This window comes from Salmo trutta, chromosome 31, assembly GCF_901001165.1.
Source record: "Salmo trutta chromosome 31, fSalTru1.1, whole genome shotgun sequence".
NCBI lineage: Eukaryota > Metazoa > Chordata > Actinopteri > Salmoniformes > Salmonidae > Salmo > Salmo trutta.
The window spans coordinates 24,538,710-24,563,155 of NC_042987.1; the positions used below are offsets into that span (position 1 = coordinate 24,538,710).

The 24,446-nt window shown below is 41.5% G+C and overlaps 1 protein-coding gene across 4 annotated transcripts in view; it reads right to left on the reverse strand.

The window, feature by feature from the left end:
• The window catches only part of LOC115169810 (extended synaptotagmin-2-B), a 51,748-nt gene extending 28,590 nt beyond the window's left edge, over nucleotides 1-23,158 (reverse strand). For all 4 annotated transcript variants that reach the window (XM_029725786.1, XM_029725785.1, XM_029725784.1 and 1 more), the window contains exons 1-7: nucleotides 22,980-23,158; nucleotides 22,238-22,658; nucleotides 7,603-7,644; nucleotides 6,574-6,708; nucleotides 6,090-6,166; nucleotides 5,931-6,003; nucleotides 4,635-4,724 (exon numbers count right to left, since the gene is read on the reverse strand). In XM_029725786.1, the coding sequence (XP_029581646.1) occupies nucleotides 4,635-4,724; nucleotides 5,931-6,003; nucleotides 6,090-6,166; nucleotides 6,574-6,708; nucleotides 7,603-7,644; nucleotides 22,238-22,651 (831 nt within the window). In that variant the 5' untranslated portion in view covers nucleotides 22,652-22,658; nucleotides 22,980-23,158. The remainder of the gene's footprint in view (nucleotides 1-4,634; nucleotides 4,725-5,930; nucleotides 6,004-6,089; nucleotides 6,167-6,573; nucleotides 6,709-7,602; nucleotides 7,645-22,237; nucleotides 22,659-22,979) is intronic.
• Nucleotides 23,159-24,446: the final 1,288 nt, after the last annotated feature.

Consider the following 24,446-nt stretch of genomic DNA (forward strand, 5'->3'; position numbering starts at 1 on the left):
AATGCTAACGTCCCCTGTTAATGTAATGGTGAGAGGTTAGCTTATGAATTTTGTTCGTCTGTAACTTTCTCACTCATTATTCACAAGCTTGATGTAGTCATTGCGTGCTATGAATATGGGACCAAATACTTCACATAAGTGAATTTTTAACAACACTTTTGATCCCCTAAAATGAAGGGACTATGTACAAAAAGTGCTGTAATTTCTAAACGGTTCACCCGATATTGATGAAAATACCCTAAAATTAAAAGCTAACCTCATAGCTATTTGGGCTCCCGAGTTGCGCAGTGGTCTAAGGCACTGCATCTCAGTGCAAGAGGCGTCACTACAGACCCTTGTTCGATCTCGGTCTGTATCACAACCAGTCGTGATCGGGAGTCCCATAGGGCGGCGCACAATTGGCACAGCGTCTTCTGGGTTAGGGGAGGGTTTGGCCGGGGTAGGCAGTCATTGTAAAATAAGAATTTGTTCTTAACTAAGTTTCCTAGTTAAATAAAGGTTAAATAAAAAATATATATAAATTTCAAATCCAAAATGCTGGTGTATAGAGCCAAAACAACAAAACATTTGTCACTGTCCCAATACTTTTGGAGCTCACTGTATATTTCCTTGTTGTCTTGTCATGCAAGGAGTGGCACATGATGCCTTACCCCAAAATGCATAACAAAAAAACAGGACAAAATAAGGAACGTGAGATAGAGATGAAGGGAAGGAACATTAGCTTGTGATGATGCTCTCATCATTTGTTGAAGACATGGGCAAGGCATTTATGATGATTTTCCTATCTCCAGATACTGACACAAATGAGTTTTACTGCCTGTTTTACAGCCTGCTCCATTGTTCTGACTGATATAAAGAGCAGTGGCTGGCTGACTGGCACGTAGGCTGCACAGCAATACGAACCGCTACCGGCTTTTATCTGGCAAGGCAGGGCGGGGTGGCAGAGCGTGCGTGCACTTCCTGTGTGCACCACTTAGTCTTCAGAACAGGCCACACCACCACACCGTGCCAGAGCTTACAGGAACAGACAAACATGAACACGCAAGGGCTTCTGCACAGGCCCTGTCACTAAGCCTTCTGTACAACACTGGAACATACTGGCTGTACTAACTAAGTCATAACTCTTATCAACAACAACCAAGTACCAGTAAAATACATTGATTATCCAAAGATAATTGTTTTAACAACAACAACATTCAGTGCTGTTTATAGATGAGAGCACACGATAGGTATCTCACTGTAATTACATTGGGTTGAACAAATATCATCCGTTAGTCAGTGGAAAGAAAAGGTGGTTTCCTCTTTAGTTATGACCGCATGGCAGGAGAATTCTGCAGCATCAAACAGTCCTGGTGAGGCCTTTTATCCTGGCTGGCTGCTCTGCTCTACTTTCAAACACACAGCCACTACGCTACGTAGCCACAGCAACGCTGCTCACATTTCCACCACACTCTTGGCACGCTCCTCCCTCGCCTCCAGCTCAGACGGGGCACTGGTTACCAGCCAGTCCTAAAGGCTGTCATACCTCCCTGATGGTAACTCTGAGAACAAACGTCTACACAACTCAGGGGACAGATAGACTGTCAGGGTAGAAGGGCAGGAGGAGTATGAAGGCACAACGCTTTACAGGTAATACCTTCTTCAAGGGGCGGTAAATTCAAAAACAAATTCAAGACAGGGTAGAGGGGTGGACCTTACATTCATTCTTAACCTCTACGGGCCACGGGGGCAGTATTGAGAATTTTGAAAAAAATATGTGCCCATTTTTAACTGCCTCCTACACCAACTCAGAAGCTAGGATATGCATATTATTAACACATTCGGATAGAAAACACTCTGAATTTTCTAAAACAGTTTGAATGGTGTCTGTAAGTATAACAAAACTCATATTGCAGGCAGAAACCTGAGAAAAATAGATAAAAAAAAATGAGAATTTTGTGGCTGTACTATTTAGTGTCATTGTTTTAAAGATACCACAGTGAGAAAGGATTCAGTTCGCAACTCCTACTGCTTCCACTAGATGTCAACGATCTTTAGAAAGTTGTTTGAAGCATCTGTGATAAATACACACCGAATTAGAAAGCTTACAAGTTGACACGTCATCACTTCATTTTTTGCGCCTGCGCATGAATCTGAGAAGAGTGCCTTTGTCATTATCGTTTATTCTAGACACTTGATAGGTTGTGTGAAAATATTACTGATGTTTACTGATGTTTCACGTTAAAAATGGAACAAAAGATTAGTGCTAAACAACGTTTGACATGTTTAAACAAACGTAAATAGATTATTTACTAGGTTTTCTTTAGTTTTTCGACGTGACTTTACACTGCCCACCTCATTTTGTGGGAGCCTACTGAACGCTAACTATTTGGACATAAATTATGAACTTTGTCAAAAGAAACCACATTTGTTCTGGACCTGGGATCTCTGGCAGCGCCTTCTGATGGAGATAATCAAAGGTAAGGGGATATTTAGAATGTTATTATCGATATTAGATGATGCTAATGCTAACGGTATAGCTTAGCTTAGCTTAGCATATAGCTTATTGTTGTTAGCATAGTACCCAGTTTATACAAAATGTGATTTCCCAGTAAAGTTATTTTGAGATCTGGCCCTTCGGTAGCAATTACGAGATGATAATATATTATTCTTTGAATGACAATATTATAATTTACCAATGTTTTCGAATAGTAATTCCGTGATTTGTAATGCTGGATTCACTGGGTGCATTCGAGCCGAAAAAAATTCTGAATTTCACCGCGACTGTAAATGCTGTTTTTGGATATAAATATGAACTTGATGGAACTAAAAATGCATGTATTGTATAACATAATGTCCTATGAGTGTCATCTGATGCAGATTGTCAAAGGTAAGTGCATAATTCTAGCTAGTTTTCTGTCTGTTGATGCCCTTCTTTGAATTGGCTAAACATTACACGCAGCTATTGTCAATGTACTCTCCTCACATAACCTAACTTTATGCATTCTCCGTAATGCCTCTGAAAATCGGACAGCGTGGTTAGATTTAGGAGATATATCTTTCAAATGGAGGAAAATAGTTGATTATTTGATTTTTTGAAATGATTACTCTTGCAGTTTTGAATTCCCCGCCATGGTCACATGACAATGAATCCCAATACCGGGATAAGATCGGGATAAGATCCTCAACAGGTTAAGAAAGTCTCCATGACTGGACCACAGGTCAGAGGCCATTGTGGACAATAACCATGTGCTCTATAGCAGTCTAACTTGGTCCCAGATCTGTCAAGACAGCACAAACAGATCTTGGACCAGGTTAAAAACAGATCCAGTTGAGGAGAGAGCAGAACTCCAGAGGTTAAAATAAGACTTAGATGGCTGTCTGTCACTCTAAAGGACTCTCATTACACCCCAGTCTTTATCCCAGGACTTCTAACCAGGCCTCTGACTACATCAGGGGGAAATAACTGTGGCTCTGCCTCAGCCTGGTCTGTGTTTATAGGGATGATGACAGTCTCTATCCCTGATGCAACATATCTATTCAAACTGTACTGTATTATACTATACAAGTGCATCACAGCTCTGATACTAACAGTGAATTGGATTATGTTTTACAATGAGCGTACAGTTATAGACTGGCTGGGAAAATGCAGGATGCTATTGTAGTCATCAAGACTAGACTGGACTGTGTGAAGATGATCAAATTTAACTAAACTGGCAAGAAATAATTCAACTCCGCTCACAGCACTGGTCCAACACTAACGGACTGTAGTTCATTAAGGGGTTAAGATGTATTAGGCCAAGAGGGGAGAGTTGTATGAGATGGTATAGACTGGATGTCCGGATGATTTACCACAGACCTTTACTGAGTAATAACAAGGCAATGAGCATAGAGGAAAGTCTATATAAATCCTACCCAATGAGAAAGACGCAGCCTCGACAGCATAAGGGCACAGAGGAGGCTAAAGACAAAGCAAATCTGCTCTCCCCAAACTCCCCAGACACAGGCGATATGACCCAGACACAGAGGTGATACGACCCATATCTTGACAATAACAACACAGCAATGCTCCTTGAGACCCATAACTTCACACCCCTAAAAATAAAACATCCTTTGTCAAAAAGACAAATGACGTGTGACTACTGGACTGGTAATCAACACCGCCTGAAACTGGGTCTGTTTAAAATAAGACCTGAGTATTATTACCCATCTAGGAAATATATCCAAGCTATTGTACACCAGTTCATTATGTTTTCAGCTGTAATGAATCCAACAGGAAGCTACAGTGCCCCCTCATTGTCCTTTTACTGGAACGTATCATCCTCCTAAGGGACCCCATATCAAACCCTCAATCTATAACACATGCTGACCCATGAAGACAGCTGCTAAAGAGCAGGGTATGGACTAAGGCTGAATCTCAAATAGCACACTATTCACTATAAAGTGCACTACTTTTGTCCAGGGCCCATCAAAAGTAGTGCACTATAAAGGGAATTGGTAGCCATTTGGGCTGCAAGCCGTGGGAAATGGGTTTTCTGGAACAGGAGCTCAATACAACGTCCTTCACATCCAGCGGTCTGCTGACCATTCCCTCCTCAGTGGTTCCAACCACTGCAGTAGTTCTAGAATAAGTCAAAATGGCTGCCAATACTTACAGGCTTCTTCAGGAAGAAAACTGACAGGGCTCCGATCAATGGCATGTCTCCGAGCAGGGGCTCCATGACGACCCTCAAGACACCGTGAAGCTGCAGAAAACATGCCAATCAGTGACTTTTCGATTGCAGATCATTGTAACATACAATTTATAGGTCTCTATCTTATTACATAGGAAACAGCGGTACAATAAACTTTTGATTAATCTATTTGACAAATTGTACATGACTGTCTTCTTGTTGTCTCAAGGAAAAGTCTGACCTGAGTTGTATTACTAAATGTTCCACTGCTTTTATTAGTATCCATCCTGACTGAAGTGACTCTTTACTCAGAAATGTAGAGACTGTCTAGAGCTCCAAATTTGGTTGCAAGCGCAAGCAATTAAACAGTCAGCCCTTAACATGCAATGGAAATATTGGACATGTTCAATACCCATACTGCCATACTGATTAACCATACTGCCATACTGATTAACCATACTGCCATACTGATTAACCATACTGCCATACTGATTAACCATACTGATTAACCATACTGATTAACCATACTGCCATACTGATTAACCATACTGCCATACTGATTAACCATACTGCCATACTGATTAACCATACTGCCATACTGATTAACCATACTGATTAACCATACTGATTAACCATACTGCCATACTGATTAACCATACTGATTAACCATACTGCTGTAGTCTTATTGTCATGTTTACTCAAAACAGTGGCTTGGTCAGAATCAAAACAAAACATATGAGATTGCAGATTGCCACATTTAAGGGCTTCAATCTGAACAAAAATGGTTACAGTGAAAAGCCAGCCATCTATTAGGAGCCAACAAAACCGTCTGAAATCTGGACTGATTCCAAAACAGCCTACCAGAGTGGATACAGACCACCTGAGACTGCAGTCTCAAATCTGGCCAATCAGAATGGGTTCGCAATGATTACTATAGACTACCCTGCAAACAACTGTCTCTCTCTGATCTCTGAACAGCAAATATGCTGGTGGTTTGTAAGGGCAACCTCTTGTAATGTTGTATAATCAACCGTCACCCTTATCTATCAAGTGTCAACATATTATGTGAAGAAAAAAAAAACATCCAAAACAACGCTAATTTTCATAATACATAGCCAAATACGGAGGTGGCTAATGGTTAGTCTCATGCACCAGACAGATTTTCATCAAGCTCGGGAGGTCTGGTATATCAACTGAATAGTCGGAGAAAGTCACAACATTTCCCAATAGAAAGTAGTGTATGCATGTGTATGATATAAAAACATGCATATAACATACCTGTATACTTTTTATACCAGCTCTGCAGTAGTATTTCTTGATGTCAACATCAATCTCTGTATTTCCAACAAAGCTGAAAAGATTTTTAAAAATTGTCTTGATATATAATGATATAAAAAAAGTATCTCCAAATTTAACCACAGTGCATGTGACGTATACCTAATCTCCAGGTCCATTATAATCTGCCGTTTGTCCACATTCTCAGTGTACACTTTGACCCCGTTCACCCTTAGAGGCTGTAGAGAGAGAAGGAGAAAGATGGAGGGAGAGCAGGAGAGAGGGGGGGGGAGGATAGGATGACAAAGCAGGACCCAATGGTTGACAGGTGCCTCTGTGTGCTCAAACCCAAAATGCTTGTCCAACCATACTTCAAGCATGTATTTCCTAAATTCCCTTACAAGGTTAACAAGTTTGAAAACTTACACACATGAAAAATTGCTGGACATTGTTGATAGGGCTAATGACGGTAAACAACAAACACCTAAGAACTATATTATACAGAATAAACACCTACAGCATATAACAAGATATAGAACATTTTCCACACTGCTCGACATAACAGTGGGAACATAACTAACAGTAACATTGACCCCAGAACTCATCACTGGAAACATACATGCATATCTATATGCCTCAGTCTCACCTTGTCCCCCATGTCGATCTTGGTGAAGCAGAAGGAGCTGAGGTGAGCATTAGCCCCCTTCACAGCCGGCTCAATGGTTTCTCTGAACAGTTTGTCAACAAACTGACAGATGTACGGCCACATCTGTTTCACTGTCTGGGGAGGGAGACAGAGGAAGACTCAGGGTTACACAGGTCATATTCTCAAAGCTCAATGTCTGACAGAGACACTACATAGGTAATGGCCCTGTTCTCTGCATGGATTGATTGAATGAGACCGTTGAATTAAGATCCAAAATACTTTATTAATCCCAGAGGGAAAATTCGTAGCATTATTTTGTCATAGATAATAGGCAGGAAATGCCCTCATAATTGCCTGCCACACATAACGTTACCTCAACTGACACATCTATTTGGTTTGGGTGTGGCCCTAGTGTAGTTTACGGGCTCTACTTTAAGTACTAATGCATGAACTCCTTACCACATAAACCTACTACAAAAACAATAGCATCTATAACACTCCTGCAAAACAAATAGAGGTCAATCTCTCGTTTTATTATCTAATGTGTCTTTGAAACATTGTGGACTAAATCCCTATAAGTCTGGTTTTTACAGTAACTGTAAGAGTAATGACTCCTCCCAGTTCCTGGAGTTAGAAGGGTCCCCAGGGAGGCTGGTACTGGAGCTGGGTTAGCAGAGCTCCAGATAAGGGCCTATTTATAAGAGGCTGCTGCCCTCCCGCCCGCTTCCCTGCCTCCACACTGTACCACTTATCTAGAGCAGGGCAAGTGCTGCTGCCGGGAAAGTTGGTATTGGACCGGGTTCAAATACTATTTTAAATAATTTCAAATATGTTATCTGTGCTTGACTGAGCTTGATGGACCAATACGATAGTCCCAAAACTGCAAAAAACCCACTAATCTGGCACTCTAGGCAGGCTAGATCAAACAAAGTATTTGAAAGATTTTCAACGTATTTGAAAGATGGTATTTGAACCCAGGTCTGATTGGTGTACTGTAGGACAACGCACTGCAGTGAAGATGTTCAGTACCTTGTTGAGCCATTCCACTCTCTCCACATCTGGAAAATGGACCTGGAATGAAGAGAATAATGGATCAGTTCGTATTCGTTCAATATGTGAGCTGTCTGAAGAGATGCTGTGGGGTAGATGAAAACATCACAATGTCATTACAGGTTGGTCAACAGTTTGACATTAAAACAGACATTCAATAAAGACTATAGGGGCAATAGACAGTAACAACTGACAGATTGACAGGATCAATCAAATAAAATCTGTCACATGCTTCGTTAACAACAGGTGTAGATTAAGTGAAATGCTTACTTACGGGCCCTTCCCAACAATGCAGAGAGAATTTTTTTTACATTAATACAAGGAATACATACACAACGAGTAACGATAACTTGGCTATATAAACGGGATACACCAGTACTTTGAGTTGTATAATGATTGTATACTACTAATACAGTCTAATTACACAACATATCACCTTCGTTTGGTTTGGTAGTAATGTTTAATGGTGCTAAAGCAGCACGTCTAAAGCTCAGATGAGGAAAGGGCTGATTCTGTGCATTGATTCAAAGACGAGGCTGCAGTATTTGGGGTCTCAGGCGGACAGCATGAGAACAGCACCAAGCCGCTCAGAAATAGCTAAGACAGGGAGTCGACTGTGACAGATAAGCAGTTGGATTTACATAACTACCAGACAGACAGAGCTTCTGCAGGCAGGCTTAGGCTGAATCCCCAAACGGGACACAGTTCACTATATACAGTGCATTCGGAAAGTATTCAGACCCATTTCATTTTTCCACATTTTGTTACGTTACAACTTAATTCCATAATGGACTCAATAGTTTTTCCCCTCATAAATCTACACACAATACCTCAGAAGGACAAAGCAAAAACAGGTTTTTAGACATTTTTGCAAATGTATTAAAATTAAAAAACTGAAATATCACATTTACATACAGTACCAGTCAAAAGTTTACACACCTACTCATTCAAGGGTTTCTTTATTTTTACTATTTTCTACATTGTAGAATAGTGACGACATCAAAACTATGAAATAACACATGGAATCATGTAGTAAACAAAAAAGCGTTAAACAAATCAAAATATATTTTATATTTGAGATTCTTCAAATAGCCACCCTTTGCCCTGATGACAGCTTTGCACACTCTTGGCATTCTCTCAACAAGCTTCATGAGGAACGCTTTTCCAACAGTCTTGAAGGAGTTCCCACATATGCTGAGCACTTGTTGGCTGCTTTTCCTTCACTCTGAGGTCCAACCCATCCCAAAACATCTCAATTGGTTTGAGGTCAGGGGATTGTGGAGGCCAGGTCATCTGATGCAGCACTCCATCACTCTCCTTCTTGGTCAAATAGCCCTTACACAGCCTGGAGGTGTGTTTTGGGTCAATATCCTGTTGAAAAACAAATGATAGTGGGACTAAGCGCAAACCAGATGGGATGGCATATCGCTGCAGAATGCTGTGGTAGCCATGCTGGTTAAGTGTCCCTTGAATTCTAAATAAATCACTGACAGTGTCTCCAGCAAAGCACCCCCACACCTCTTCCTCCATGCTTCACGGTGGGAACCACACATGCGGAGATCATCCGTTCACCTACTCTGCGTCTCACAAAGACACAGCGGTTGGAACAAAAAATCTAATATTTGGACTCATCAGACCAAAGCACAGATTTCCACCTGTCTAATGTCCATCGCTCATGTTTCTTGGCCCAAGCAAGTCTCTTCTTTTTATTGGTGTCCTTTAGTAGTGGTTTCTTTGCAGCAATTTGACCATGAAGGCCTGATTCATGCAGTCTCTTCTGAACAGTTGATGTTGAGATGTGTGTTACGTGAACTCTGAAGCATTTATTTGGGCTGCAATTTCTGAGGCTGGTAAATCTATCCTCTGCAGCAGTGGTAACTCTGGGTCTTCCTTTCCTGTGGCGGTCCTCATGAGAGCCAGTTATCACATCATATGTAGAAAATAGGAAAATAAAGAAAAACCATGGAATGAGTAGGTGTGTCCAAACGTTTAACTGGTACTGTAAGTACTCAGACCCTTTACTCAGTACTTTGTTGAAGCACCTTTTGCAACAATTACAGCCTTGAGTCTTCTTGGGTAGTGCACTACAAGCTTGGCACACCTGTATTTCGGGAGTTTCTCCCATTCTCCTTGGCAGATCCTCTCAAGCTCTGAGGTTGGAAGGGGAGCTTTGCTGCACAGTATTTTAAGGTCTCTCCAGAGATGTTCAATCGGGTTGAAGTCTGGGCTCTGGCTGGGCCACTCAAGGACATTCAGAGACTTGTCCTGAAGCCACTCCTGCATTGTCTTGGCTGTGTGCTTAGGGTCATTGTCCTGTTGGAAGGGGAACCTTCGCCCCAGTCTGAGGTCCTGAGCAGGTTTTCATCAATGATCTGTACTTTGCTCCATTCATCTTCTCCTTGATCCTGAATAGTGTCCCAAACTCCAAGCGGGCTGTCATGTGCCTTTTACTGAGGAGTGGCTTTCATCTGGCCACTCTACCATAAAGGCCTGATTGGTGGAGTTCTGCAGAGATGGTTGTCCTTCTGGAAGGTTCTCCCATCTCCACAGAGGAACTCTGGCGCTCTGTCAGAGTGTCCATTTGGTTCTTGGTCAACTCACTGACCAAGGCCCTTCTCCCCCAATTGCTTGGCCGGGTGGACAGTCTTGATGGTTCCAAACTTCTTCCATTGAAGAATGATGGAGGCCCCTGGGTTCTTGGGGACCTTCAATGCTGCAGACAATTACTTCAACCTCATGGCTTGCTTTTTCTCTGACACGCACTGTCAAATGTGTGACCTTATATAGACAGGTGTGTGCCTTTCCAAGTCATGTCCAATCAATTGAATTTATCATAGGTGGACTCTAATCAAGTTGTAGAAACATCAAGGATCAATGCATTCTGAGCTCAATTTTGAGTCTCATAGCAAAGGGTCTGAATACTTATGTAAATAAGGTATCTGTTTATTTTTAATACATTCGCAATTTTCTTTTCTGCTTTGTCATTATGGGGTATGGTGTGTAGATTGATGAGGAAATGTTTTATTTATTCAATTTTAGAATAAGGCTGTAATGTAAAAAAATGTGGAAAAAGTCAAGGGGTCTGAATACTTTCCGAATGCACTGTATAGTGCACTATATAGGGGATAGGGCGCCTTTAGGAATAGACAAACATTCATGCCACACACACAGATGTTCGGAGAGCAACCCTGGGCTCATTTTGAGACAGAGAGATGAACTCAATGTGCACTGGGCAGGGTCCTTAGGATGTACTCGACACAGACTACATCAGTTCAATGATGAAAGGAACCATACTGTATCATAGTAGTGATGAAGTGTTCCTTAAACTAGCATTGATGTGTATGTTTGGCTCATATGTAAGAGTCTCAGCATGACTCCCTGTCAAAATAAAGGTTAAAAGGCCTAGTCCAGTCAAAAACGTGACATTCGGCATCCCGAGTGGCGCAGTGGTCTAAGGCACTGCGTCGCAGTGGCAGCTGTGCCACTAGAGATTCTGGGTTCGAGTCCAGGCTCTGTCGCAGCCAGCCATGACCGGGAGACCCATGGGGCGGGGCACAATTGGCCCAGCGTCGTCCGGGTTAGGGGAGGGTTTGGCCAGTAGAGATGTCCTTGTCCCATCGTGCACTGGCGGGTCCGGGCGCAGTGCACGCTGACACGGTTGCCCGGTGTACGGCGTTTCCTCCGATACGCCGTGGGCATTGTGTCAAGAAGCAGTGCGTCTTGGTTGGGTTGTGTTTCGGAGAACGCATGGCTCTCGACCTTCACCTCTCCTGAGTCCGTATAGGAGTTACAGTCTTGTCTCATCGCTGTAACTACTACCAATTGGATACCACAAAATTGGGGAGAAAAAGGGGTAAACATTTTTTAATTAAAATGTGATATTCCTGTGTTCTATATACACTGAGTGTACAAAACATTAGGAAGACCTTCCTAATATTGAGTTGCACCCCTTTTGCCCTCAGAACAGTCTTAGTTCATTGGGGCATGGACTCTACAAGGTGTCAAAAGCATTCCACAGGGATGCTGGCCCATGTTGGCCCATGTTTTTAATCCCAGCCAACGTCCCCGCAAGAGACCTTTTGACTTTTGGTAGGCCATCATTGTAAATAAGAAATTGTTCTTAACTCACTTGCCTAGTTAAATAAAGGCTAAATTCAATCAAAATGTTGACTCCAATGCGTCGCACAGTTGTGCCAAGTCGGTTGCATGTCCTTTGGGTGAAGGAACATTCTTGAGGCACACGGGAAATTGTTGAGCGTGAAAAACCCAGCAGCATTGCAGTTCTTAACACACTCAAACCAGTATGCCTGGCACCTACTACCATACTCTGTTGAAAGGCACTTACATCTTTTGTCTTGCCCATTCACCCTCAGAATGGCACCCATACACAATCCATGTCTCAAGGCTTAAAAATCCTTCTTTAACCTGTCTCCTCTCCTTCGTCTACAATGATTGAAGTTGATTAAACATCAATAAGGGATAATGGCTTTCACCTGGATTCACCTGGTCAGTCTATGTCAGTGTTCCCCAACTGGCAGCCTGCAAGCCAAGGTGGTTTTATTTGCCCCCTTTCCCCAAGTTTTCTGAGTCAAAAAAACATTTTGTTGGTGTGGAATTTTCATTGTTGGACAGAAGACTAAAAACAGCAGGAAATCAGCACCAAGTGATTTTAATTTAAGAAATCTGTTCCCAAGTCTTCCCACGCATAATTGAGAGACACGTGATAGTATACAAATGTAAGCAAGGTTAGAAATTATTTGGTTTTAGTGAAACATTTCATCTGTTTGCAAACTGACCACAAGAAGCCCAGTGTTCAAATAATAACAAAATATAAATAAAATCGGCCCGCGGCTGAATCTAGTTGATGATCCTTGGTCCATGTCATGGAAATAGTTCCTAATGTTTTGTACACTCAGCGTATATTTCCACACTAAGTTGTTGGAATAATACTGTGAAATTGTGAAAATTATGATAATGCCCTTTTAGTGTAAGAGCTGTTTGAAAAGACCACCTGAAACTTCAGCCTGTTTTGGTGAGATGGATTTTTGGCCTGCCTGGTGACAAAACAGTAGGCAAATTAGTTAGAGAGTTCCAAACCACTCTGCCAATAACAGCTTGTTTTCTGTTTCCCCCTCCCAACTCAGACCACTCCCAGTCCTACCAAATTCTTGCTTGATAAATTGCTCTCGCTAAGAAGCTATATTTATTTGACTGTAAGATCATGTTTATAAAACGCAATACTATGAACTCAAACCCAAATAGCCTGGCATAAGTCTGCATAATATTGTACAATGACATTTCTTTATTTTCCTTGACAACTCCGATGCTGTGAGACAGTAAGGAAACCGATTCATTTCACAGATAACGTTTTTTTTTTTTTTTTTTTTTTAGAGTTCCCCCTTCAATTACATGTTGCCAGACCACTTTTCACTCCTTTTTAGGGTCTGTAGAACAACAGTTGAGGTTGCCTAGCAGCATATTCCAGCCTGCCTTGAAAGTGAGAGATCCCACAGCTAGTGGAAAAGAAAAGCAGAGGTTCACAGTAATTCCTCACAGGAGGAAAGCCAGCAGCTCTGACTCATTGTCAAGCTATTTCCTGGTTTGACTGAACAGTCAGTCTGATGGAATATGGTTTCCAACCAACAGACTCAGAGTGTGTCAGCTTTAGTACCCCGGGCAACACACCACAGTCAACAACAGAGTAGTCTGAATAACAGAAAACTGTCACACAAGTAAACTGTTTGAAACTGTCACACAAGTCACAATGCAACTGCTAAAACTCTCTGATTCTGAACATAAACTTGTCGGATATTTAGAAAGCTCATTCAACCCTGACTAATCTTAGCCAGTATGAATATACTGAATAGTTCATGGAGTTGTGTCTTATCAATGTATGTAAATATAATACTAATCTCATATCTCAGCAGCCATGAAGTGGAGCAATGTGGTCATCCCTCTCCTTGTGACAGCTCATGGGAGAATCAAGCTGGGATGTGTCCCAAATGGTACCCTATTCCCCATATTGTGCTTAGAGCCCTGGTTAAAACAAGTGCACTATATAAGGAATAGGGTGCCATTTGGGAAGAAGCCCTTCTGACAGCCCATGGGAGTCATGCTGGACTGGTGGAACCACAATCCCACAGAACAGCTGTTTAGAAATCCAGACCAGGGCAGCTAGCTAGGGGTCATCGTCTCCTTCACTCACACACTATGCAATACCACGCTAATCAGTGAACATTTACCATTAGAGGAGTCATTTAGGAGTTTACAGTATATTACAATTTCATTTTTGTGATACGGTTTCCCTCCACGTCATTCTATGAAGTAGAGGGAAACAGTATAACAAAAATAGGGCTAGACACGGCAGTCTTGCTCTCACCAGCTATTTACATTTTGTTGGGTAGGAGAGAACAGAACATGTGACTGGTGTTGCACTCAGAATAATGAATTTGTGACAGAGGTCAGTATTATTATAGCCTGTTACGAACCGTCCTGATCTCGCGAGCTTAAGACGAGGCTAGTATTATTACACCAGATTGCCATGGCTTCACCAAAATAAAGGTCCTAGTGCCATGAAACTATCACACACACTCGTACATTCTGTTCTGTTACGAGGTCAAAAGTCAGTACCCTAACTGTGTCAGAGGCATTATAGGTCATCAGGTCAAAATGACAGCTTCAACTTCCAAGGGAGATTCTCATTAGTCTTCTCTCCTCCATGACCCGGAAACCGATAAGTGGTTGAGGAGAGATTCAATTTGTTTATAGGCGAACAAATGAGGCTGCTCCCCTCCTCCATTACCTACTTCAGAGGATTCACAATAGTATTCTCACAGCAGGTAGTGCAGAAGTGTTTTATAAATCAGACACATCCCCTTTAAATCAGCTGTTGTCAAAGGAGAAAAGCACGCACACATTTTAAAGTTTTATGCTAATTATCCTTTTATCTATAAAAACGCCTTGCACAACTACCTACAGAACATTTGTTTACAATTTTACACATTTATTTTGGTATTCCACCCCTGTAAAATGTAATTTGCCTGATGACTCAGAAGTGGAAAAGGAGAGTCATTACATACAAGCGCATTTGGTTCCTCTATTCGATTACCTTTGACATTTTTCAAAAAGAGGCAAGGACAGGAAGGAGTTAGCAAAACCAATTAAGAATCTTCCCCAACTCAATCAGAAGATGCAATTTCTGTACCGTGGAAAATAGTCAGGCCAGTCGGATAGCAATATATCATTGGTGGACGGTCAATAGCGCAGGACAAGTCATACTATATCACAAGACAGTTGTTCCCACCTATATTTAGGCCCTCAGGGTGGTGTGGGGCGGGACCCATAATCACCACAGGAACCAAAGAGAGCCATTGTGGTGAGTATCAGATCACAGGCAGAACTTCACGGGCCTTTGTGGCACATGATCTACAGTATGGCAATTACATGGTAACAGAATTATGCTGAGATTGAGATTCTTTTATTTTAAAATGTATACCAAACAAAAACCACTGATTTAACAAAACCATACAACGCTATGCACAATGAGGACTTAACAATTTACACTAAAAGTTTAGAAAAACACATTTACAGGAAGAACTGTGCAGATAAAGTTTTGTAACAGAATAAAACTGAGGGAGATTTTACCATAATTCTATTACCAAATTTTGCATCCGTATAATTTTTCCAGTAAATGTTTTTTAAGCAGCAAATAGAGTTGTATGGTTTGTTAAACGTTGAAATCAATGGTTTTTGTTTAGAAAACATTTTAAAGTGAAAAATCTGAGTCTTAGTGGAATTGCCCAGTATGTACCATACCATTAGAGCAACTAGAGCAGAACTAGATCACACACACACAACATAACAGTGCATTCGGAAAGTATTCAGACCCCTTGACTTTTTCCACATTGTTACATTACAGCCTTTAACATTTATTAAATATTTTTTTCCCCCCATCAATATCCACACAATATCCAATAGCAAAAATAGGGTTTTAGAAATTTTAGCAAATTTATTACAATAAAAAACTGAAATAACACATTTAAATTAGTATTCAGACCGATTACTCAGCACTTTGATGAAGCACCTTCGGCAGCGATTACAGCCTCAGGTATGATACTACAAGCTTGGCACACCTGTATTTGGAGAGTTTCTCACATTCTTCTCTGCAGATCCTCTCAAGCCCTGTCAGGTTGGATGGGGAGCGTCGCTGCACAGGTATTTTCAGGTCTCTCCAGAGACGTTCGATCGGGTTCAAGTCTGGGCTCTGGCTGGGCCACTCAAGAACGTTCAGAGACTTGTCCCGAAGCCACTCCTGCGTTGTCCTGTTGGAAGGTGAATCTGTGCCCCAGTCTGAGGTCCTGAGCAGATTTTCAAGGAACTCTCTGTACTTTGCTCCGCTCATCTTTCCCTCGATCCTGACTAGTTTCCCAGTCCCTGCCGCTGAAAAACATCCCCACAGCATGATGCTGCCACCACCATGCTTTACCGTAGGGATGGTGCCAGGTTTCTTCCAGACATGACGCTTGGCATTCAGGCCAAAGAGTTCAATCTTGGTTTCATCAGACCAGAGAATCTTGTTTCTCATGGTCTGAGAGTCCTTTAGGTGCCTTTTGGCAAACTCCAGTCGGGGTGTTTTATTTAACTAGGTAAGTCAGTTAAGAACAAATTCTTATTTACAAACCCTAACCCCTATGGGACTCCAAATCAAGGCCGGTTGTGATACAGCCTGTAATCGAACCAGGGTCTGTAGTGACACCTCTAGCACTGAGATGCAATGCCTTAGACTGTTGCGCCACTCGGGAGCCCGGCTGTCATGTGCCTTTTATTGAGGAGTGGCTTCTGTCTGGCCACTCTACCATAAAGACCTGATTGGTGGAGTGCTGCATAGGTGGTTGTCCTTCTGGAAGGTTCTCCCATCTCCACAGAGGAACTCTGGAGCTCTGCCAGAGTGACCATCAGGTTCTTGGTCACCTCCCTGACCAAGGACCTTCTCCCCCGATTGTACAGGAAGAGTCTTGGTGGTTCCAAACTTTTTCTAATAAAGAAGGAAGGATGAAGGCCATTGGACCTTCAATGCTGCAGACATTTTTTAGAACCTTTCCCAGAACTGTGCCTGGACACAATTCTGTCTTGGGGCTCTACGGACAATTCCTTCAACCTCATTGCTTGGTTTTTGCTCTGACATGCACTGTCAACTGTGGGACCTTATATAGACAGGTGTGCCTTTCCAAATCACGTCCAATCAATTGAATTTACCACAGGTGGACTCCAATCAAGTTGTCAAAAAATCTTAAGGATGATCAATGGAAACAGGATGCACCTGATCTCAATTTCAAGTCTCATAGCAGGGTCTGAATATTTATGTAGACAAGGTATTTTAGTTAATTATTTTGTATACATTTTCAAAAATGTATAAAAACCTGTTTTCACTTTGTCATTATGGGGAAAAATGTAATTTAATACATTTTAGAATAAGGCACTAAGGTAACAAAATGTGGAAAATGTAAAGGGGTCTGAATACTTTCCCGAATGCACTGTATACAGACAACTCAGGAAAGGGATTTAATCTTACGGTAGTAAATACACATAGTAGGCTAATTTAACAAGGATCTAAATCACCTTGTAAAACTAACTTCACATAGGCCTAAGTGTCCTCCCTTCCACTTCAGTTACAACAAACTTTCATTTGTTTGCTTAAGTTACTGATTTGCCTGCCTGCTTAGAAGACACTGTGTGTGACACACCTATGCTCTTGCTAAGTCACAAAGCACAGGGCCACAAGCTAACAATACAGGCCTAGCAAATACAACATGACAGGCCTACTGCATCGTTTGAAATGTGATACAAATATCTATCCGTTATCAACTCAAATTCAAGCCTGTAAAAGCTTTGAGATGCTTCCGTCACAGCGCTCTTTTTTGCTGTGTGTTTTCCCTACATCATCCAGAAACACATCACAGTCACATTATCCAGTGAGTGAGCACTGTGATGACTGGACTGTCTTTTTCTCCAAAGTCACTGACAGTCTCATCACTCCATGAGAGGAGACTGTGTGTGGAGGGGGTCTGGGTCATATGAAACAGCGGTACATGACTGCAGGTTTGAACACATGACTGCAGGTTTGAACGAGTTAAACAGGGCTTATTCTCTACTCCCTTTAGTCAGAGGCAGAACTCAAGAGCACAGTGCTCTGTTCAACACTCATCGCTCCCATGAGACTGTGAAGGAAGTCACGGTCATAAAACAGCACAGGACCTGGATATTTTAAAGAATCAAACAAGGCCTATTCTCCCTGTAGTCAGAGGCAGAGCACAGCAGCACAAGGCTCTCTGTTCGACACACAATTATTTTATATATATATTATATATATATATATATATATATATTTTTTTTTTCTTCTTTTTTTTCTCCACTGGACTGAATGGCCCACCCTTTGGCACATCACGGAGGGAGGCCCCACCCATGCTCATTATGACACACCATTAGAGAGCATAACAGAACAAGAGAGAGAAACCTCTACTCCACATAGACCATTTGACTAGACCAGTGTTTCCCAAACTTGGTACACGGAACCCCAGGTGGTGCATGTTTTGGTTTTTGCCCTAGCACTACAAAGATGATTCAAATAATCATCAAACTTGAATTATTTGAATGAGCTGTGTAATGCTAGGGTAAAAACCAAAGCATGCACCCCTTGGGGTCCCGAGTAGCGAGTTTGGGAAACGCTGGACTAGACCTATATTTTGGAGGATGTATTTTGCTACACTTTAACAGTTATTTTCTTCTTGACAGTTTGACCTAATTACAGTCCAGCGATCCTGTTGTAAAAGAACTGAGGCCCAGTCAACCAGGGACAGACAGGCCAGTCATGACCGGATTTATACTGACCTGAGGTCTGCCCTCAGATATCAATCGTCTGTCTTTTAAAAGGTCTCAAACTTTGAGTGCAGTGTACATCATCTTAACATATTGTTTAGTGAAGACAGAAAGCTAATTTGCTAATCTTAAGATGCAGTGTAGACATTGTTAATGTTGCAAATGACTATTGTAGCTGGAAACGGCATATTTTTTATGGAATATGTACATAGGAGTACAGAGACCCATCATCAGCAACTATCACTCCTGTGTTCCAATGGCAAGTTGTGTTAGCTAATCCAAGTTTATCATTTTAAAAAGGATAATTGATCATTAGAAAAACCTTTTACAATTATGTTAGCACAGCTGAAAACTGTTGTCCTGATTAAAGAAGGAATAAAACTGGCCTTCTTTAGACTAGTTGAGTATCTGGAGCATCAGCATTTGTGGGTTCGATTACAGGCTCAAAATGGCCAGAAACAAAGACTTTCTTTTGAAACTGGTCAGTCTATTCTTGTTCTGAAAAATGAAGGCTATTCCATGTGAGAAATTTCCAAGAAACTGAAGATCTCATACAACAGTATATACTACTCCCTTCACAGAACAGCGCAAACTGGCTCTAACCAGAATAGAAAGAGTGGGAGGCCCCGGAGCACAACTGAGCAAAAGGACAAGTACATTAGTGTGTCTAGTTTGAGAAACAGATGCCTCACAATTCCTCAACTGGTAGCTTCATTAAATAGTACCCACAAAAACACCAGTCTCAACATCAATAGTGAAGAGGCGACTCCAGGATGCTGGCCTTCTAGGCATAAAATACAGTTCTTGGGAAGTGTGTGCTTCTTTCTTTCAAATTGTTTTAACAAAACAGTCCACAAAACTACCACACCGCCTATCAAGCCTCATTCCAGGCATATTTGCTGAAACAACTAGCATGCCTGTGTCCCAAGTGGCACCTTATTCCCTTTGTAATGCACAGGGCCTTTAAGACTATGGTTACATGTAGTGCACTATGTAGGGAATAGGGTGCCATTTTGGACACAGACAGAGAGGGCATGGCTCACCAACACCAAGGCCTACTGCATTTTTTTAATAATGCTCTAACAATTGTATTGTGGATCACATCACAATCAATGCCACCACTCCTGACAGACAGTGCTCGCTTCTTACTGCTGATTTTCTAAATGTCAGACTCTGGAGCAGGTTTCTGACATTAACCAAGACAAGTTGTGTCTGGAATTGATTGAGCTATATACACTTAACCGAAGCTGCCTGTACTTGCCCTAGCTTAGAGTGAAATGTCAAAACCTGTCAGATCTACAATAAGTACCTATTACAGGGCATAGAAATACCTGAATAAATTAGGTGGGTTCGGGAGAATAGAAAGTAATAATTCCATCAGATCACATAGCTTATCAGAGCCCTAGTGTGCGTATGCACACACACAGTCATTGCATAAGTATTCAGACCCTTTGTTTCGGCAACCCTAAATTCATTCAGGGGTAAAATGTGGCTTGACAAATCACATAAGTTACATGGAATCAATGTGTGAAATAATCTGGGTTGTCATGATTTTTTGAATGACTACCCCATCCTCTGTCCCCCATACATAGAACATCTGTAAGATCCCTCAGTCAAGTATTGAATTTCAAGCACAGATTCAACTACAAAGACCAGGGTCTTTCGAAAGCCTCATAAAGAAGGGCAGTGATTGGTAGATGGGTAACAATAACAAATCGGACATTGATCATCTCTTTAAGCATGGTCAAGTTAATGATGCTGTGGATGATATATTAAACCACCCAGACACAAAGATAGTCTTCCTTCTGAACTGAGCAGCAGGACAGGAATTAAACTGCTCAGGTATGTTACCATGAGGCCATTGGTGATTTTAAAACAGCTACAGAGTTCAATGGCTGTGATGGGAAAAAAACTGAGGATGGATAAATAACATTGTAGTGACTCCACAATAACACAAATATACAGAATAAAAATATTCCTAAACATGCATCAAGGCACTAAAGTAATACTGAAAAAAGTTTAATAAAAAAAAATAAAAAAAACAGCAAAGGAATACACTTTTTGGCCTAAATGCAAAGCCTTATGTTTGGGGGCAAATCCAACATCACTGAGTAACTGCCTCCTTATTTTCAAGCATGGTGGTGGCTGCTTGACATGGTACAGTATGGGTATGCTTGACATCGGCAAATACTGGAGTTTTTGCAGAATAAAAAGAAACATGATGGAGCTAAATACAGGCAAAATCCTTGAAGGGAACTTGCTTTACACCAGGGACTGGGAGAGGAATTCACCTTTCAGCAGGACAATAACCTACAACACAAGGACAAATCTTCACTGAAGTTGGTTACCAAGAAGACAGTGAATTTTCCTCAGTGGCCAAGTTACAGTGTTGACTTAAATCTGTTTGAAAATCCCCAACATCTTGACAGAGCTTGAAGAATTGAGGGGGGAAAAAATATGGACACATATTACACAATCCAGGTGTGCAAAGCTCTTATAGACACCCAAGTAGGCTTACAGCTGATCGATGCCAAAGGTGATTCTAACATGTGTAACCGATGTGAAATGGCTAGTTAGTTAGCGGTGGTGCGCGCTAATAGCGTTTCAATCAGCGACTTCACTCGCTCTGAGACTTGAAGTAGGGTTTCCCCTTGCGTGGCAAAGGCCGTGGTTTTTGTGGCGCGATGGGTAACAATGCTTCGTGGGTGTCAGTTGTTGATGCGTGCAAGGGTCCCTGGTTCGAGCCCAGGTTGGGGCGAAGCGAGGGACGGAACCTACATTGTTACACATGTATTGACACAGGTAGCTGAATACTTATGCAACAATTATAGTTATATATATATATATATATATATATATATATATATATATATATATATATATATATATATATATATATATATATATATATATATATATATATATATATATAAAAATAATAATGTCTTACACTTTGACAGAGTATTGTGTAAATTGTTGACAAAAAAAAAAGACAATTAAATGAATTTGAATCCCACTTTTTAACACAAAATGTGAAAAAAATCCAAGTGGTCCAAATACCTGAATTACCTCATGCCCCTGCACATGACTCAGTACTGGTACTCCCTGTATATATATAGCCATGTGCCACTCTTTATTTTGAATTGTAGCTTTCTTTTATTGTTGGAAAAGGACCCACATTTCACTGTTAGTCTACACCTTAAGTTTATGATGCATGTGACAAATTATTTGAGCATAAAACCATGTTGTTGTTGTTTTTTACTTAAGCCAGTTAAAAAGGAGTTGGCTGGATCACCTCAGTGTCAGACTGATGCTTGAATGATATATTACCGAAGCTCAATCTCTTGGAGTTCAACCATATTCTCCTCCCTCCCTTATAGTATAACATAAACCAGGCCATCCTCAGAAGGAACTCAGAACTACTCTGACACAGCAGGTACAGGGGTCAGTACAGATCTAGATAGCTACTCTGATTGCCATGGGCTATATGGACCGTTTACAGTTCGACTGTCCATGAGGGCTGTTGAGCAGTATACTGTCAACCAAGGTGATGTGGTGAAAGTGAACTGCTGTTTGAAGTTGTGAAACAATCACGTTGATTAGCAACACTAATCTGGATGGGGGGATACCATTGACAAGACTATTCATCGGTAACACCTGACCAGGAAAAAAAAGTTGTTAGCTTTGTTAGAAGCTTTAAAATGTTTAACTCAATAAAACAAAACAATGTTATTCTTACCCATGGTGGCAACTCAGAGGTCGACAAATGTTGTTTTACAGTTTTCTCTTCATGCTCCAAGAACGCCAAGGCACGGGTCAATCTGTTGTTTTTATGCCCTTGATTTCTTCTCCACCAGAAAAAGATGGCAAGCCCTATTAGAACCCAACTGAAGCTGAACTCAAAATATCCCAACACGTAAATGGGAAAAATAACGATGAAGGTCTTGGCAAATTTCATCCACATCCGAGTGGCGTCTGTGACGGAGGACTGTGGCTCATCTCCCAGATCCACCGGGGCGATTGGGGTCGTAGGGCTGACTGGAGGGCTCGGCGTTGTCGGTCCATTTTCCTTGGCTGTTGTTGGTCCTGTGGAAATTGTCTTTCCAGAATCTGCTCCTTGAGCTCCACTGTTTGCCGCTGCCGCTCTTCTCATTTCCACTCTACAGAGAAGTTTCAGAATAGAGAGACCAGAATAAGCGACACAGACATAAAACATTTTACATACACAATGTATATTCTACAATGTAACAACAACATGCTGACAAACGTTAATGTTTCCACGGTCAGAATGTTGCAACCACAGCCGCTGGAATAATTATGATAGATGTAATCATAGTAGTTAGTTCAGAGCGAAGGGCTCAGCGACCTGTCAATCTGCTCCGTGGTTCATGAAGGAGTTTCCTAACAGCCGCAAATTAACCGCTATTTCGCCAAACTTGTGTTAACCTTTTTTATAAAATAACATAAATACTCTTCCTCACCCGTTTCCGTATTCGACATCCGTAATCCTTTGAATTCAGTGTACCAGTCCCGTACACTGCATGGGTTCCTTCGACTAGTTTAGTTTCCAATGTAGCCCAATAATCCCTTCACCACATCCTGCTTTAGAGTGCGTTTCTCTTCTACACGCACACAACACAATATGACCAGCCCCTTCTAATTTTTCTAACAGGAAATTGTCATTGTCAAGATAGGTCAAACACAGGGAGGGATTTTTGAAAATAGGATTTCCAAGCGCCATCTCGTGGATACTTGGCTCGTGCACACTCGTACAGCGCAATTACTTATTATTCTGAACCAAACAGAATAGTCTAATAATCAATTTTCCAACATCAAACATTTAGGGTTGCTATAAAAGTATGGTAGTACAACTAGTAGACAGTATGGGATGCAGCAGTGGCTTTTTACTGTGTACTGTACCAGTCATCTATGATGAAGAAATCACACCGTGCACAAAACATAAGGTACTAATGTATTTTGTCCACTAGATGCCAATAGAGACTTGATACTGTGCTGTAGCCTATAACTAAGCACTATTGAATGTGCCAATTACCAGTAGGTAAATTGCATGGATAATAGTAGTTGGAACAGATCATTCATTACCAAGGTATAATCATACTGAAACTATATTAGAATGATAGATTCCAATGATCTAGGCTACAATATAGCGACCCTGTGATAGTATCACTGTCTACACAGTCCCTTGCCTATGCCATATAGGATATTTTGAATGGGCTATCAGTTCAAATAGTTGACAGGACAGCAGTCCCTGAATGGTAGAGTATGATAAAAGATGTCAAAGAATCTGATGGTCTTCGAATGTTGAAATGACAATGTATACATCTCCAGCTACATTAACCATACAGGGAAGCTGACAGAGTATAGGTATAGACCTGAATAGAGCCCTTACATGACTGATGCAGTGGGGTAAATATATATATATATATATATTAGTAAATTTTTTATATATATATATATATATATATTTTTTTTTTCTCTCCCCAATTGGTAGTTACAGTCTTGTCTCATTGCTGCAACTCCTGTACGGACTCTGGAGACACAAAGGTCGAGAGCCGTGCGTCCTCCGAAACACAACCCAACCAAGCCACACTGCTTCTTGACACAATGTCCACTTAACCCAGAAGCCAGCTGCACCAATGTGTGGGGGGAAACACCTTACACCGTGTCAGCGTGCACTGTGCCCCGCCCACCACAGGAGTCGCTACTGCGTTATGGGACAAGGTCATCCCTGCTGGCCAAACCCTCCCCTAACCCTTACGACGCTGGGCCAATTGTGCACTGCCCCATGGGTCTCCCGGTCACGGCCGGCTGTGCCAAAGTCTGGACTCGAACATAGAATCTCTAGTAGCACAGCTACTACTGCGCCACTCGGGAGGCCACAGTGGGGTAAACACAATCACCATTGAAACAAACAATTGTGTGGCATC